Source organism: Hylobates moloch, unplaced genomic scaffold (assembly GCF_009828535.3).
Source record: "Hylobates moloch isolate HMO894 unplaced genomic scaffold, HMol_V3 SCAFFOLD_11, whole genome shotgun sequence".
Lineage (NCBI taxonomy): Eukaryota > Metazoa > Chordata > Mammalia > Primates > Hylobatidae > Hylobates > Hylobates moloch.
Window position 1 is genome coordinate 73,013,767 of NW_026652286.1, and position 18,844 is coordinate 73,032,610.

The 18,844-nt window shown below is 34.9% G+C and overlaps 1 protein-coding gene across 1 annotated transcript in view; it reads left to right on the forward strand.

Annotated features, from left to right (window-relative positions):
• Window positions 1–13,514, forward strand: part of CNTN5 (contactin 5) — a 1,349,686-nt gene extending 1,336,172 nt beyond the window's left edge. The window contains exons 22-25 of the mRNA XM_032167221.2: window positions 449–635; window positions 1,074–1,186; window positions 10,703–10,871; window positions 13,354–13,514. Of these exons, the coding sequence (XP_032023112.1) occupies window positions 449–635; window positions 1,074–1,186; window positions 10,703–10,871; window positions 13,354–13,457 (573 nt within the window). The 3' untranslated portion in view covers window positions 13,458–13,514. The remainder of the gene's footprint in view (window positions 1–448; window positions 636–1,073; window positions 1,187–10,702; window positions 10,872–13,353) is intronic.
• The last annotated feature ends 5,330 nt before the right edge of the window (window positions 13,515–18,844 follow it).

Genomic DNA, 18,844 nt, shown 5'->3' on the forward strand with positions numbered 1-18,844 from the left:
TGATACAGCTTGTGTGATTCATCTTTATGTGAAGCTCAAGAGGAAATATTCAGATGCCACATACTTAGATAATTCATTTGAAGTTTCATGGTTTTGAATGGTAAATTGTTCTGATGACCTATGAGAGAAAAGCACTCCAATTTCTTTGAATGATTCTTCTTTAATGTCAGGATGCATTTTCACTCCTTCAGGCCACCAGGCTACAAGGTAGCAGCTTTTGTTGTTTTGCTGAATATTGCTGTAGTGCTGCAATTTACACAGATGCAAAGCAGACAGTGATTAGGAATGTATTTTGGCTTTATTAGTAAGACCTGTTAATTGGATGATATGGGAGTGATTTCTTCCTATGGGTGGACTCCAGCAAATCCAAAAAAGAGAAAAAGTTCAAGCAGCCACAAGCACAGAGGAAGCTTTAAAATTAACCTGCCATGTGATAATTTGTTGACAGGTTGGTTACTGGAAAGACATGGAACAGGAAGATACAGCAGAAACAGTCAAAACTAGAGGGAATGAGTCTTTCGTCATCCTAACAGGATTAGAAGGAAATACGCTATATCACTTCACAGTGAGGGCTTACAATGGAGCCGGATATGGGCCACCTAGCAGTGAAGTGAGTGCAACCACCAAGAAATCCCGTAAGTGACCTGGGCTTTTTGTTTGTTTCAGACAAAGGGGAAACATAACATTTCTCAAAGCCATGTGAGGTGCATAATAAGCAGAGTCAAAGGGGAGTTTTGATTCATAGTCTTGCTTCAGTGCTTAGATCTGAATCCTCAAACTAGCTCAGAAAATTTTGCATTCAGAGTAGACAAAGGTTATCTTCCTGTGAAACAAGGCTAAGCGATTTTGACACAGAAGGGAGATAAAAGGATTCAAGTTCAAAAGCTCAGTAGAGTAGCTATTAAAATGACACTCCTGGAGCAAAACCCTCCTTATCTGACTCCAGCTGGAAGGAAGCCTAGATTGCCAGCCAACTACTAAGCAGGAGAAAAGACTGAGATACTCACAAAGAATTAAATGAAGAAATGTATTTAAGAATCTTCGTCAGTTCACTTTCACTTTTTATTTTGCAGCCCCTAGTCAAGCACCTAGCAACCTCAGATGGGAGCAGCAAGGCTCTCAGGTTTCTCTGGGCTGGGAACCTGTCATACCATTAGCCAACGAATCTGAAGTTGTGGGTTACAAGGTCAGTATTTCTTCACTCTTTTGCATAGATACTCATCTCCGAAATTGTTATTATGAAGATGGAAAATTAATAAGGCATAAAAAGACACATTAACCAACCTATTTTTTCTCAATCATTTTCTATCTGTATCTTAGAAAGATAGCCTTCCTATAGATAGAGAAGCCAAGGCAGTCAAAATTAGTTTCAACCGCACAAGGCACAGAAAGGGAAGGAGTAGGAAAAGTAGTAACAATCTGAATGTAGTGTGAAGATGACTCTGTGAAGGATGATATTAGGACCAGCAGAATTTAGGCAGAGAATTCCGGCATATTCCTCCAGGAGACTAACTTTGCTGGCAGCTGACAAATATGGGACCATTTCGTTTTAGTGGAAAGACTTTCTATTAGCAAGGAAACAGAAGAAGAAAAAAAATGCAAGGACCAGAACACTAGAGAGAAAACAAAAAATCCAGGGAGAGACACAGCAAGCTCCAAAACAGACCCAACATTCACAGTCACTCTGTTCTGTGACAGTAAGATCTGCAAATTTGATAACATGTGCAGTTTGTTTTTGAAAAATAACTTTGTTATCTGATTTTTAAATATATGTGATCTACGTATTGAATTGGCTTAATTTCAAATTCTTGTTCTATAATGTCAGATTCTGTTTGTTGCATTAAACTTCACACAGAATCATTAGTTAAATATTCACAATATTATTAATAAAACATATTAAGTACATATTTTAAAATATTTCAGTGATAATATTTAGACTGAAAGGTATCATTATAGGTGGGTAACACCTATATGTTACCAGAGATGCTAACACAGTATTCAATATATAAAATGCTAAAATTTAAGGGGCTAAAAACTGAAGAAATTATAAATGGAATATTTTAATTTCCATTAATATTATATTACACAAACTAGCATTTGTTACCTACTATAATTAGGATAGATCACAGACACACACACACACACACACACACACACACACACACACAAATCCGTCAGTAATGCTCGGGAATATTGAATTTGATCTTTTGCAGGGAGGGCAGGTGGGTCATTTTCTATACCATTCCCTTACTCCTCTCCTTTCCATACCCTTCCCCAAAAGACCATATCCTCACAACTTCTCCTCTTAGGGAAATACACTATTTAATGCTTAGGGATAGCAGTTAGGTGAGAAATATGATAGACCATTCAAGAACCAATCTAATATCATTAGAACTATGATGAACAATATCCTAAACTGGAGAGGCAAAGTAGAATGCGAGAGAAAACCAGATAAGTGTGTATGGTCAACTAGAAGGCTCATACGGTTTAGGTTCCTTTCAAGTAAGAATACAGAAATTCTATTTAACTAGAAAAATACTCTATTGAGCTTGGGCGTACGGATCCCAGGCTAGGTGCCACTACTCTTTGTTCACATTTGACACCTCTTTCCCATTCATTGTTCTTACTTTTTATATATGACTGTCTCCTCAAACAGACTGAAGTCCTCAAAGGCAAGGACTTTATCTTACTTATTTTTTGTTCCTAATGTTTCCAGAATGGATGAATAGTGTTGGCCCAGATAGAAATGTCTTATGCAGTTATTTATATATGTGTATTATCAAATACGTATTTTTTTCTAGCATAACCTTGCCATTTGTTGTTGCTTAGAGGAAAAATTATCACTGGCCACTGATTCAGACAGACTTTAGTTCAAATCCTAGTTGGGTAATTTAAGTAAGTTGTTTAAACTTTCTCAGTTTTATTTTCTTAACTTCACAAATGGCAGAAATAACAATAATAATACATATTATACAGGATTTTCTAAAGAATAATTTGTATAAAATGCTTGGCATATAAAACGTTCTCATTAAAAAACAGATACCATTTCTTACTGTTGTTGGAGAAGCATGTCTCATTAGGTAAAATTTTTAAAATTTTAACAAAGAAACAGATCGTTAAAAGTTGCCTGCCAGTTCCCTCTTAATAAAGATAACACAAGTCACGGTGGAATACCTTGTTGCTGAGGGAAGAATCACTAGCATAGTCCATTTTAGTTGTATAAATTAATGACAAGTAGGCACACATTGCAAAAGATATGTTTTTCCTTTTATTTTCTTGAAATGGTTGCACTTCCTTATATCCCTGAGAAGGAAGAATTGATTCGTAGAAAAGGAGTCTGCTGATAATAAATGGAGTGAGACCTCAAAACCTTCTCCTTTGCAACTAAACCTTATCGGAATCTTTCTGATGAGTGGGATAATCCCCACTGAGAGAACTGCTGACAGGAAAGGCTCCCTGAGGGAAAAGGGACTTCAGACTGGACTGGGCTTCACCCAGAGTTTGGATTCTCCTCAGAAGGCAAGTTTTCACAGGGCAGCCAAGGATGAAAGCTCCTCCTGACACAGTCACAATGGGACAGGAATATATATTTAGAAATAATAGCTGAGAACATAAACTAAAGAGCTATAACCCAGAGAACACAAGCTTGGAGCCCCTCTTCTGAGTATGACGTTGAAGAGAGCTACTGCACCCTTGGCAAGGATCCCCACACAGCAGTGAAAGAACTGTACCATCTGAAGGTGCACACTAATATAGAATGACCGGGGCTCGACATGATACTCAGAAGGGGAAGCCTTTCGATTCCTACAACATCCCCAAAATTACTGCCAACCAAGAGTGGCACCACTATAATAGCGGTCCACCTCTTAAACACAATGTGTGTCACTTACAAAAATTAATAAAATAGGGACACAGGACACTAATGATTTCTCTTCCCACAAGGTAGTTTGAGGCAGGCTTGACCCATTAAAACTGAATTTGCCCCTAGGATTCTTGGAACATTTGAAGCAGAAGACTTCTTGCTCATCGGGGAAAGGGAGAGTTTCCATAATCAGTTGGAATATTAAAAAGAGAGGTCACTTAATTTTCACTCTTTGTCTTGCAAACTACTTCACTTTTGCAGGCAGAAAGGATCACTGGAAATGTATATTGTGTGTAGATTTGAGGCTGAGAACTTGGGATTAATGCCTGAGGTTTAAAATGCAGGGATTATATATTCTACCTTTTACATTAAGTCCAGTTTAAGATTGAAGAATTCAGAAAAGTATTTATCTGGGAGACTTCTAGGTTGTGAAAGTTATTGAAACATAATAAATGCAGAGGGAAAAAGTAGATATTTTCCCCATATATTCAGTGCATAAATAATGTAATAAATGATTCTTTTGTATAGTTAAGATGCTATATACAGGATAGACATTCTGAAAAAGTGCACTACAAACTGGATCTCATAAAGATAGAGACTGGTGGTTATCAGAGGCCAGGAAGGGGAAAGGAGAGTGAGGAACAAAGAGAGATTAATCAGTGAGTACAAATATACTATAAGACAGAAGAAATAAGATCTGGTGTTTGATAGATCAGAAGGGTGACTACAGTTAATAATCTATTGTACACTTCAAAATAGCTAGATGAGAATAATTTGAGTGTTCTTAGCATAAACAATGATAAATATTTAAGGTAATGGATAACCCAATTACCCTGATTTGATCTTTACACATCATACACATGTATCAAATTATCATATTACCCTGAAAATATATACATCTATTATGTATCAATAAAAAATTGAAAAAGTAAATGATATAAAGGAATAATACAGTGCCCTTTAACCTTTAGTAGTTGAACTCCTTCCAGGCACATAAATGTGCATTAATACCTCTACGAATTTTAAAATTTATTTTGCCGTTTTCCATGGAATATAAGAAAACTATAAAAATATATTATCAGTACATTATAAAATTTTAAACCTTATATTAATAAAGTAATTGTAATCTTGAAAAGTAAACTATAGAAATAGCACAAGATAAAACAGCAGAATTTGACATTTGAGCTACCCATTGTCCAAGAAAGCATTGTCTTAGTCCTTTTGTGCTGTTATAACAGATATCTGGGACTGGGTTATTTATAAAAAATAAAAATTTACTTCTCTCAGTTCTGAAGGCTGAGATGTCCAAGATCAAGGCTCCAGCAAATTCTGTGTCTGACGAGGATCCACTTTTGGTTTCCACAATGGTGACTTGAAAGCAGTATCCTCAAGAAGGGAGGAACACCGTGTCCTCACTCGGCAGAAGGCGGAAGCACAAAAGGGCCAACAACCATGAGAAGCCTCTTTTATAAGGGCATTGATCATATTCATGAGAGGAGAAGTCCTTGTGATAAAATCACCTGTTAAGGGCCCCACCTCTTAATACTATCACACTGGCAACACCTGAATTTTGCAGGGGACACATTAAAACCACAGCAGCATAGATCTTACTTTCTTACTCGATTTCAGATGAGGTGTCAGCAACATATATAACTAGCAGATATTTCCAGAGAAAGATGATAATAGAAATTTTGCTAACAGATGTTAGGAGAAAAAAAAAAGAGGTCTCCTTATCACAAAATCTTGTCAGGGCCTTCAAAAGTGACCAATGAAAGATAGATGGAATTGAACCATATGTAATTGCACAATAGGTAACACATTAAAATTGAATTCATTTAGGTGAACATTAAGCAGTACCTAGTGGTGAAACTTTTCACTGATTTATTTTTGCGATTGCCTGTGAGATCCTGGGCTTCTTGGAATTTTGTTTAAGAAATCCAGATTTAATAGTAATAATTTCAAGATATCATAGTTTTCACTAACAAGTAAGGACTAAAAGCATAGAGAACCAGCAAGATGTTGGAAAGGATTGTCTGTTATACCAAATAATAATACAAATAATTTCCACTCAAAATAACTTTCCATTTGAGAAGTTGAATCCAATTTGGTAATTTATTTAGCATTTTTATGACTTTTCTTCAGGTCAATAAACATGTGCCACTTTATTTTGTTGTATTTACATTCCCCAATTCAGAATCAGAATCAGAATCAGAATCAACTGCCTATTTTATTAATACATTATTCATAAATGATTGGGAAAATGAAACAAAAACTTCAAATGAAAGTTTTCTTACCTTGACTTATTTTTTCAAATAAATGTTTTTAAACAAATAAAAGTCTATTTTTACAACTCCTATAATTTGGGGTCTCTATCTAGAATCCTTACTAATTATAGCACATAAGACTCACCATTACTGGTGTTACTAAAGAAACGCCAAAAAAACTTATGGACTAAAGTATATTCAGCCATAATTTTTAATGATCTTGAAAATGGAAAATATTTTTCTTTACACCATGAAAGTAATTTACCCAGATTATAAAGTAAAACAACCATTTTATCTCCACCTTATTTTCTTCACACAGACTTATGCTTGAGTGAAAGGGAAAATAAAACTCAATGTTCAGGGGCTATGCTTTCACTTCAGCAAATGTCCCCTTCCCCACAAACAGAAACTGTTATCCCTTCAGAAAAGACACAAGCAGTCAGAAAGAATTCAGGACCTCAGGCTATAATCCAAGCAAAAACTATTAGTTTTTCAAGTCTATATCTAGAAAATAGCCTTTCCTAGATATACAACCCCTTCACCAAATATCTCCCCTCACCCACATCTACTTTCTACCTGTTTACGGAGCTAGGACAAATAGAAGGAAATCAGGCCCAAAGTTTACTAGTTATTATACAATCCATCAATACTGTAGTAGTCCATTTTCACATTGCTAATAAAGTCATTCCTGAGACTGAGCAATTTGTAAAAGAAAGAGTTTTAATGGATTCACAGTTCCACGTGGCTGGAGAGGCCTCACAATCATGGCGGAAGGTGAAAGGAATGTCTCACATGGCAGCAGACAAGAGAAGAGAACTTGTGCAGGGAAACTCTCCTTTATAAAACCATCAGATCTCATGAGACTTATTCACTACCATGAGAATAGCACGGGAAAGACCTGTCCCCATGATTCAATTACCTCCCACCAGGTCCCTCCCATTACATGTGGGCATTGTGGGAGCTACAATTCAAAATGAGATATGGGTGGGAACACAGCCAAACCATATCAAATACAGAGGTTCTTATTTGTTTATGCAACTTAGATATCAGTTGAGCTTCCAGATTCCTGAAATATATGTACACTTGGGTTGATACTGTTTTATATACCCACTAGAACTTTGAAGCCCATCCCTGTATTTCTCCAGCTTCTTGGGAACTGTATAGTCTATAGCCACCCTAGTCTCTGATTTCTTCTATTTTGCAGCTCTTCCTTCATCTTATATTCACTCTAAATATGAGACTAAGCCTTCTTTTCTATGTTTCCACAAATTAAAAAGACTCATATATAATGACTTAAGTTGGAAGACAGGTACATGAGGTTCATTATAGTATCCTCTTTACATTCATTTATGCCTGAAATTTCTCAGAATTTTTAATAATTGAAATGGAAATGGCTCATGTCATATCCAGTATATATATGAAGCAGACTTTTTGGAAATGCTGGGGAGATAGAGTTAGAAAGGAACAACATGCAAGCAAACATCTACAGTGTGCCCAAAAGGAAATCTTGTTGTTAAAATTGTGTTCAGCCACCCTGCAGGCAGTGACTTCTCACTGATACTGTGTCTCCCAACTTCTATTCATCTAACTTCCATTGTCTTACTGACTCCTTCCTTCCCATCCCATTGTCACTGAGGCTTTAGATTCCCCACCCTTATTATGAAGACCAGTTGTACCCATCAACTCTTCCCAAGATGCTCAGCAGAGAAATAGGCCTTTCGTTTAATATGAGCCATCCTTCTCAGGAGTACTTTGGGTACAACAAGCAAAAATTTATTCTGTTATATTTTTAGCACACTCACCTCAATATTCTACGACCATCAGACATATAGAATAGCCATTTCCAGATCATGCCTTTGAGAATAGCAATACCACATTAACTTTCTATTTAGGATCATCTCTTTGGATAACCCACTGCTCTCAGTTTTTTGTATATACCAAAATTTGAGAATAGTCTTGACAATACATTAGACAATTTTCTTTATGCATAAACATAGCTGTTGTTGCAACTGTCAGTCTATAAATGTCCATATTCTCTAAGAACTCTCTGGACTCCTTACTGTCAATAACTATGTTTTATATGTCTTGATAACTTCTTAACCTTCTCATAGTTCTCATTCTCATTCATGTTTTCTAAATCAGGATTTTAAAATGAGCCAAGATTCTCTAAAGCACTGAAGATTAACTATTAATTTAATGTATCTTTTTATTTAGTAGATCTACATATATGTATAGCACTCCGTCTCCCTGGATATATTGGTAAAAGGCCACACTTAATCTCAAACTCCTTTTGATACCACTAACTGATTTTTTTCCCCTGTCTTTACCTTTTAATCCTAAATCTCAACTGATCCACAAATTTTTCTTCAACTCTAGAACATTAGATATGCATTGCTGGATGTATTTTTCTTTGTCATAAGAACTGTAATTTATTGAACCATAATAAAACTGTCCTCTAAAATAGTCACTCCCCTGCCAATCCTCACCAATTTACATACTTGCCCATTCCCATAAATTTGCTTTCTAATTACTTCACATGGATGATCAGAATTCTAATTCATCACGATGCTCCAGACAAAGTCAAAAGCATACAGATACATTTGTCACATTTTAAGACAAAAGCAGCTGCTTAAGGCATCCTCCAGGAAGTGTTCCTGATTTCCCCAATCTTGACTAAGTACCCACTTTGTGCATTACTATAGCATCAAATATGTTTCCCACTGCAGTACATATCACACTTCCTTGCATTGTTTGTCTGTCTTCAATATCAGACTATAAATGCCAGGAAGACCGTAACCACATCGTCTTATTCTCTGATGAATCTCCAGTATGTAGCACTATGCCTGGCCTGCATGAGATGTCCAATAAATGTTTGATAATGCTGTTATCACCTTGCATTTACACTGAGGCTATAGTATCCTTCACAATAAGGATTTCAATAGATACAATCGTTGCACGTCATAATTAAACGGAGAATGCACTTCCCTCCCAAAAACATGAAGATTTAAAATTAAATGAAAAAAAGGAAGTGAAACGGAGAGAGCATTTATTACTAGAATTCAGAGGGTTCAAGTACACGCAGGCTTCAATATGTGGAAATATTGCTTCTCTAAAGTATTTTTGGATTTTTTTGTATGTAAGTTAATTCAAGCTCAAAACACATTTTCTGTAAGAAAATATATGTCAATAATTATCTAATTTCCCAAGTCAGTTCACATTTTATGATGCACTTGAAATACCAACCCTTTAACAGTGAATAAACAATGATGGCAACAGAAGGAGTAGCTTTCTCTTATTAAACTTATCATGCACTGGGTCCTGTGCTAGGTATTCTACAGGCGCTTTCTCATTTTACTCCCCTAAAAACACTAAAATTGTTATTATTATCTCTACCATACAGTAGAATAAATTGAAGTTTACAAAAGTTAGTAACTTGCCCAAATTTTCCCAGCCAGGAAGGTATAGGAGATTTTGTTTTCTTTTGCTATGTTTTGTAGGAAATTGTTTCGTATCCAGTTCTGTATGAATACAAAGCCATTTTTCTTTCCATTATATACTTATAATACCAATTATGGAAAAGCACAAAAAACCATGAATCTGAATAAAAATACATGTAAACATATCTTAACTGCTGCTACTTGACTATTATACCAAAAATTTTACTTGACTATTTTTGGAGGCAAATAATAGTACAATATAGTAAAATAGCTCTGAAGTGATGATTAAATGTAAATCTTCTGATGAGATTTCTACCCTAACTGGCCACATGGTCTTGTACAAGTCACCTAACCTTTATGGCCTTCATTTTCTAATATGTAAACACAGGATTATCCTGTGTCCTGATTTGCAGTTCCAAAATTGTTTTCTGTGCATGCATGTTTAATTATAATACCACGACAGATGTCTAAAAAGCTTTAGCTTTGCTACACCACGTATCCAAATGCCGATTTTACCAAAAAGCAAACCACTACAAAAGTAAAAATTAAAAAAATAAAATTTTCACTTTCAACTGTTTCCTACACTGTTAAGGATTTATTATTGGTATGTTTAACAAATTTTCTTTACTCCTTTCAAACTATTTGAAGATGAGCTTTCCAAACTTCCTTAGGATATTGTTCATTTGAATAACCAAGCATAACAGACTCTCCATGATCTGCCTCCTCTCTACCTACTTCTCTAGCCTCATTCCTTACTATTCCCATACATCCCCTCTCCATTCCCTGCCCTTGTCCCATTGTTTCTTATTGCTTAGATGCAGTTATTAATTTTATCTTATCTGTTTCTGGAATTCTCCTCCCGTTCTCGAACTGGTCCACTCTATCATATTTAAATATGTAGTTCAGACATCACTTCCTCTGGAAGGCCTTCACTAAACCCCTAGACAAAATTAAACTCTCTCCTGTACCTCCATGGCCCTTTTGTATACTTCTACTGCAATATACTGCACATGTATTACATTTGCTTATGTATCTGTCTAAACAGTAAGCTCCTTGTGCTTGTCTCAGAATGTGACACATAGTAGGTAGTCAATGTGCATCTTTCATATCAAATGTCTAAACCTTGTTATTACTCACAGGTTTTTTATAGGCAAGAGGGTCACAGCAACAGCCAAGTTATTGAAACACAGAAACTTCAAGCAGTAGTACCACTCCCAGATGCTGGAGTCTATATTATTGAAGTTCGAGCATATAGTGAAGGAGGAGATGGAACAGCTAGTTCTCAAATTAGGGTACCATCATATTCAGGTAAGTTTTGACATAGTAGATTTAATTTGCTGACAACCAACAATTACAAGATGGTATGAAAGTCATCAAAATTGGTGTGATAGATTTCATGGTTCAGAGATTTTGAGGGATTTCTCCTCTCTGATTTTTATATTATCTTCTGATTAATATGAACCATAGTAATCTGCTCACAATTGCACAATTTCTACAAATCTAGAAAGGAGTTGACATTTTCATCAGAATGCACTGATTTGTGAAATGTCCTTGCCTGTCCTGGTCTTAAGTAGTACCTTGCTAGCCATTTGGCTTTTGGAGTACAGATTTTAAACTGATATTACACTGTTTTCGACATACCTACATTTCTGTTGTTTTGATTGCCTTTATTGTCAGAAAATAAGGAGTTTAAAGAGAAGCTTTTCAAATTGAAATGTGACCATATTTATTGATTTCTAAACAAATTATAAATTTTATTGAACATTATTATTAACAATATTAATAATTGCTAGCTTTCACTGACCCTTATTATATGTCAGGCATGGTCAAAAGTGCTTTACATACATCATCTAAGTTTAGTAACAATCATATGAGATAGGTGACATTTTTACTGTTTTGCAGAAAACATTTAAGTAACTTGCCTGAGACCACACTAAGTTTTGGAACCAGGATCAAAACCTGGGTATGACTGTCTCCAAAACCACATATCTTCACCACCACCATCATTATTACATAAGCAAGGGAAAACTCATTAAAGGAAGCAAGATTTTAGAAATTTAGAAGAAAGCAACCATTTCGTAGAGATAGTAAAAAATAATTAGGCAAATTTCTAATTTTAAAACTATTAGACAATTTTCTGAGAACATTATAAAACATTTTCTCACATACAATTAGTGGGTAATTAGGAACATCATTTGTTGAGCAATCATTCCCAAGCAGAATTATCAACCTACAGGGAAGTGTCCCGTCATGTTCTGTATGTGGCTCTATGTTATTTAACATGTTTATCAACTTGAAATCAGACCAGAGGCATTGCTTGTGTTTTTTTTTTTTTTTTTTTTTTTTTTACGCCACCAAATACAGTGTAGATAAATACAGTGTAGAAAAGAATGAGACAGACTGGAACTTTGAGGAAAAGCTACTGACATAATACTTGATAATTTTTTTAACTTTTTAAGTTCAGGGGTACATGTGCAGGTCTGTTACACAGGTAAACTTGTGTCATGGGGTTTTGTTGTTCAGATTATTTCATCACCCAGGTATCAAGCCTAGTACCCATTAGTTGTTTTTCCTGATCTTCTCCCTCCTCCCAACCTCCACCCTCTGATAGCCCCTAGCGTGTGCTGGTCCCCTCTATATGTCCATGTGTTCTCATAACTTAGCTGCCACTTACGATACTTGATAAGTTCTCACATAAAAATACAGGATAAGGAACATTATTGATAATTGATAAGATTTGCATACCTGTAAATTAGATATTACATCGACATTAATTTCATTTTTTTAAAAACTGTACCATGGTTTTTTTTTCTTTTTTTTAATTATTATACCTGTGGTTATATTTTTAAAAGCCTTATTTTTAGGAACTACACATTAAAATATTTAGAGGAAAAGGTGCATCATATCTGCTATCTGCAATTTCATTTCAAATGTTTCAGAAAAATATATGTATGTATAGAAATAACAATAAAGCGAGAATGATAAACTGTCAACATTTAAGGAATCTGGGTGAATTCCTTAGTCTCACAACTTTTCAGTACACCATACAGGAAAGGGAACATCACACACCAGGGCCTGTTGTGGGGTGGGGGGAATGGGGAGGTATAGCATTAGGAGATATACCTAATGTTAAATGACGAGTTAATGGGTGCAGCACACCAACATGGCACATGTATACATAGGTTACAAACCTGCACGTTGTGCACATGTACCCTAAAACTTAAAGTGTAATAAAAAAAAGTATTTTAAAATGAATAGTTAAAAATATAAAACATAAGATGGGAGAAATCTCACTTTTTCAGAAATTCTGGTGAAAAGATCTAAGAATTTAAATTAGAAATTTTTCAGTTCCATAATAATCTCAGGGGGCCACCATCAAATATGTAGTCCATGGTGGACTGAAATGTCATTATGCAGCTCATGACTGTAAATTATGAATTCATATTGCCACAAATTTTGTTATTTTTGCTCCATTTTCTGAACTATGCACTATCAAAATTATTTTATTTTTTATATCTGAATTTGGAATATTTTCATCATTGGTGAAAATTAAGTCTCATGATTGGATGTGTTTGTTAGACATGACATCACCTTTTCAATACAATATCTCAAATATACTTGTCCCTTCATAACTTTGGGAACCTCAGATAATGTCTGATTTTATAAAGAACACTCTCATCAGAAACAGGACCAATCTTGCACTCATTAGTCTTACATACTAAAAACAATTCTGTCCTAACTCAAGCAAAACCAAAATAATTTGCTCCATTTGATGCTTCTTTTTTCACAGGTGGAAAAATCACAAGTGCTCAGTCGACCCTTCACACTCTCTCCACATCTTCGTCATCAGTCATGTTGCTCTTGGCATTGATGATTCCTTCAACCTCCTGGTGAAAACTACTGACTTAATTTGCTTTTGTTTGCTTTAGCTTGGTAACAGCAGGGAATAGGGTGTCGTGTAAGTGGAGAACCAGGATCCTGAGATGAGCTTGAGCTTTAAAAACTTGGGACTATACATGGTGAACTTACAGGAGGTTAGGGGGGAAATATTACTTATCCATCAGGTTTCTCTTTGGTTTTTGTAAATGGAGAGGACAGTTCTTAAGTCCAGTAAAAATATGCAGATTGTATGTAATGAATTTTTGTAAGCAAAGGTAATTTCTGTCAAATGTATTCTTTACTTTTTTAATATGTTGGGATTTTATTTTATATCTGATGACTCCGAGTGTGTGCCATCCATTTGTTAAGTAACTGGCCTTTAGCAGATCTGTTTCAAAAACAAATACAAAAGCGAGAATGAAAAGTTTGCTGAAGACTGAGTCTAGTGTTTTTCATTTTCCCTTTGGCTGAATATTTCAATTGCCAAACCAGCAGGAAATATGAAAATGCTTCAGTGATGTGGTCCATTATAAGTACACAAAAATTTTCTTGAAAAATACTGTATGATTGCATAGTGAAATAGCAAGATTTGTCAATATGCTATTCTATATGCACCCCTATAGCAAGTTATTAGGGTAGGGAATAAGCCATTTACATTAGTGTAAGATAGAAAGCGAGTCCAAATGAATTTCAGTGCTATTGTTTTTCATAAAGTACTATGTTACCTAGCAGCAAATATAATAAATATTTATTTTTAATAACAAAAGATGGTTTAACATCACCAAAAAATATGATCACTAAAAACTGCAGACATGCTGGCATGGGTGCTAACTTAAAAATGAGATGAATATGGGACAGAGCGTTTCCATTTCTTTACCTACTGCCAAAACAGATGTTGAATTAGGTTCAAGGTTTTCTTCTAATTGCAAAATTTTGCAAAACTTTTAAGGGCAATGAAAATTTGTTGTGCAAATAATTATGCATAGTCTGTAGATTAAAACAGTTCAAGTATAACAAATAAATTTTGACTTTTAAAAACAGTTCCATGCATCACATACCACTGATAAAATCAACTAGTAAAATAAAGACAGTCTCTCTTGGATAAATTGAATTTTTAATTAAGCTGTGGAAACATGGCATCAGTACAGGGATTCAGCCAGCCTAGCCAGCTATGCACTGTTTGATTCTGTGGCTTGGGAAGTAATCCTTATTTGCTATTTCAAAGAGTCAACTTGAGCCTGAGAGATCCTAGAGAGTTGCTGGAAAATCAGATGAAAATTTTCTACTTAATCATATCTTAAAGAAGTTCTAACAAGCACAAGAATGTGCCAGAGTTGGCATCATACCCATGAAGATGCACGAAAGGATAGTTATTGCAAAGTCCTATGCCAGAGAAAAGCCTGGAGAAACTATGGTTTTATAGGTGATGTTAACAAGAGAACGAAAAATGGTTTTATAATTTTATGTAATTTAAACTTGTTAACTATATTTGCTTCATTAATAACAAGCAAAATGAAACAATATGGAGCTCAAATTGCTAGCTCTCAAGGTTAATCCTTGTAGAATCAGAGGAGTGATTGAAGTTTTTGTTCTGAACATCCTAAAAGAATAGTTTCAGAGCCACAGTAAAAATCTGTATGCAGGTTACATATTCTCTTTGGGGAAAATTATGTAAGACACCCTAAACAAACAAGAAATTAGTTAAAAGACTCAGTCAATGATATTATAGTAAATACTACAGATGGTAAATATTTAAGCCTGTAAGTAAGTAATTATGACCAAGTGGCCTTTCTTGAATGCCTCCTTTAAAGTGGGAGAGGCTGGGCTTTGCAAAACCAGGGATGCTAATTGTTTAGCTGGCAAAACATGAGCTCTCCCAAGTATAGTGTAACTTCATGAATTGTGCATCTGAATAAAAGACAGAAAGAATATTTTAATGCAAAATAATTTTACATATTTCATGAATCAAGTCATTTTCTTCATTTTCCATGGTGGTATACACCAGATTTAGTGAGGGACTTTAAGAATCAACTTCTTACTTACACTCTCAGAAAGCAAAGCCCAGTAAAATATTAAACAAATAAAATGGCAAATTTAAATTAACCGATATTTTTAATTAGCTGATGGATGGTACATATCTGACAGAGTATTTACACATAGAATGTCTGATGTTGTATTCTTACAGGAATCAGAGGTATGGAATGTTTTTACTTAACATACACAGAATATGTATTTTGCATCATAAACCTATTTAAAAAACAGGTTTTCAATGTTTATGTACTTATGTGCTACATATCTGTTACTTTGTAGAAAGCAGAAGAGCATTCTTATCAAGGTACATTATTTTTCAGCTACAGTACTGAGTTTTTTCTTCTATGGGATAGTAACCACAGTCTTAAATCCCTAAAGAGACTGTATTTTTGTATAATGTCCATTGAATATGAAGAAAGCAACAGTCCTTATAATTAGAAATTTCATGAAAGCAAAAGTTTTGCATACCCAAATGAAGGTACTGTGGACCCCATGTCAAACTGTTGAATATATTGTGTACGATCTGTATATATACTATATATAAGGTATATACCATGTGGAAGGCACAGTCAAATAATAGTTCTGTGTGCTGTTCTTGTAACATTAGATCTTTTTAATAAATAATTCTCTTTTTATTGACTTTTATCTTCTCTCCTGTCAACTATATGAATGACATTTATTTTATGCAGACCACAGAATGCCAACGATTACAGTCTGATTTTAATGCTGAAATATCATTATGTTATGCTGTTAGGATTTTAGGTTCAAAAATCTCCGGAAATGTCCATGGTAGTCCCAACTTGAAAATTTGAAGCTATATCAAAAAATAAAACAAGAAATGAAGCAAGTACAGATGGGATAAGTTCGGGGTTAAACTCGTGATTTTCTTTTCAGGAAAAGACTACATTAAATCAGTTTCGTAAAGAATTTGTTAAATGCATACTTCTGCTTTTATTATAAACAGTTAATCCCAATCTATTCTAGGTACAATTCTCATAGGCATTGACTCTTTTTTGTCCCTTAGCCCCATTATACATCTCAACTATACCAATAATCACATTATAATGATTTGTTTTAAACGCTTCTCTCCAACTATCTAGTCACTGAGATTGCCCAGGGAAAAATATATTCTTCTTGGAATTTCTCTCACCAGTGTCTAGCACAGTATCTAACACATATCAAACGAGCAATAAATTGTCAGCCTTAAAATTTCCTTTGCAACCAGCTCCTCAAACCTGGGTAATCATCCAACACAGCTGGGAACCCAAATCTCCAAGTTCTGATTCAGTAGGTCCGAGACTAGGAAACCCTTGTTTTTAAAATCTTCTCAAACACAAAATAGTACAACTCTATTAAAGGAAATTTGGCAATATCTAGTAAAATTTCATACGGATTTGCCCTTTGACCTAGGATAGCCACACCTAGGGATCTATCTATTCCTAAAATAGATACAAAAATATGCTATGTTAAGTGGATAAAACAAGGTACAGAAGAGTGAATGTATGACCCTTTTGTGTAAAATACAAACACATTTACTAATATTCTGAAGAAGAAACAATGCAAGCATAAACTAACGACTAATAAAAAAGTGTTACCGATTGAGGACGGAGAGAATGGAATGCGGGAACAAATATGCAAGTAAATTCTTTTTCAATGTACAGTACTTTTTCATAGTTTTGACTTTGGAACTACACAAATGTTTTAGATTAAATTAAACTTTAAACCAAAAGGAAAAGAAAGACAAATCAAACTCCTAACATTGAGAATAAATAGAAGTAAATAAACCTAAATATCTATCAACCAAACGGTGGGTAAATTGTAATTTTTCTCTTTTTTTAAGCTTTTATTTTAGATTCAGGGGGTACATGTACAGGTTTGATACCTGGGTATACTGCATGATGCTGGTTTGGGGTGTTAATGATCCTGTCACCCAGGTACTGAGCACAGTACACAATAGTTAGCTTTTCAACCTTTATAACCTCCCTCTCTCCCAGCTCTAGCAGTACCAAATTTCTGTTACTGCTGTGATTGTGTCAATGAGTACTTAATGTTTAGCTCCCACTTAGAAGTAAGAACATGTGGTATTTGGTTTTCTGATCCTGCATTCATTCACTTAGGATCATGGCCTCTAGCAACATTCATGTTGCCATAAAGGACATGATTTTGTTCATTTTATGGCTGTATAATACTCCATGGCTTATATGTACCACATTTTCTTTATCCATGCATTGTTGATGGGCACCTAGACTGATTGATTCCATTTCTGTGCTATTGGGAGCAGTGCTGTGATGCGCACATGTGAGTGTCTGTGTCTTTTTGGCAGAATGATTTCTTTTGGATATATACCCAGTAATGGGATTGCTGGGTCAAATGGTAGTTCTAAGTGCTTTGAGAAGTCTCCAAACTGCTTTCCACAGTGGCCAAAATAATTTACATTCCCCTCAACAGTGCATAAGTATTCTCTTTTCTCCACAGCCTCACCAGCATCTGTTGTTTTTTGACTTTTTATAATAGCCATTTTAACTGGTGTGAGATGGTATCTCATTGTGGTTTTGATTTGCATTGCTCTGATAATTAGTGATATGGAGCATTTTTCATGTTTATTGACCACTTGCATGTCTTCTTTTGAGAATTGTCTATTCATGTCTTTTGCTCATTTTTTGATGAGGTTATTTTTTGCTTGTTCAATTATTTAAGTTCCATATAGATTCTGGATATTAAACCTTTGTTGGATGCAAAGTTTGTGAATATTGTCTCCTGTTCAGTAGGTTGTTTACTCTGTTGATAGCTTCTTTTACCATCCAGAAGTTCTTTTGTTTAATTAGGTCCCACTTGTCAATTTTTGTTTTTGTTGCAGTTGCTTTTGAAGACTCAGTCATGAATTCTTTTCCAAGGCCAACCTCCAGAATGGTGTTTCCTAGATTTTCTACTAGGATTCATATGGTTTCAGGTCTTACATTTAAATCTTTAATCCATTTTAATCTTTTATAGTAAAAAGTAGGGATCTGGTTTCATTCTTCTGCATATGGCTAGCTAGCTAGCTATCCCAGCAACATTTATAGATTAGGGAGTCCATTCTCCATTGCTTATTTTTGCCAACTTTGTCAAAGGCCAGATGGCTGTAGGTGTTTGGCTTTATTTCTGGGTTCTCTGTTCTATTCCATTGATCTATGTGTCTGTTTCTGTACCTGTACCATGCCATTTTGGTTACTGTAGCCTTATAGTATTGTTTGAAGTCAGGTAATCTTACATCTTTGTCTTTGTTATTTTTGTTTAGGACTGCTTTGGCTTTCTTGGCTCATTTTTGGTTCCCAGTGAATTTTAGAATAGTTTTTTCTAGTTCTATGAAAAATGATGTTCATTAATAGGAA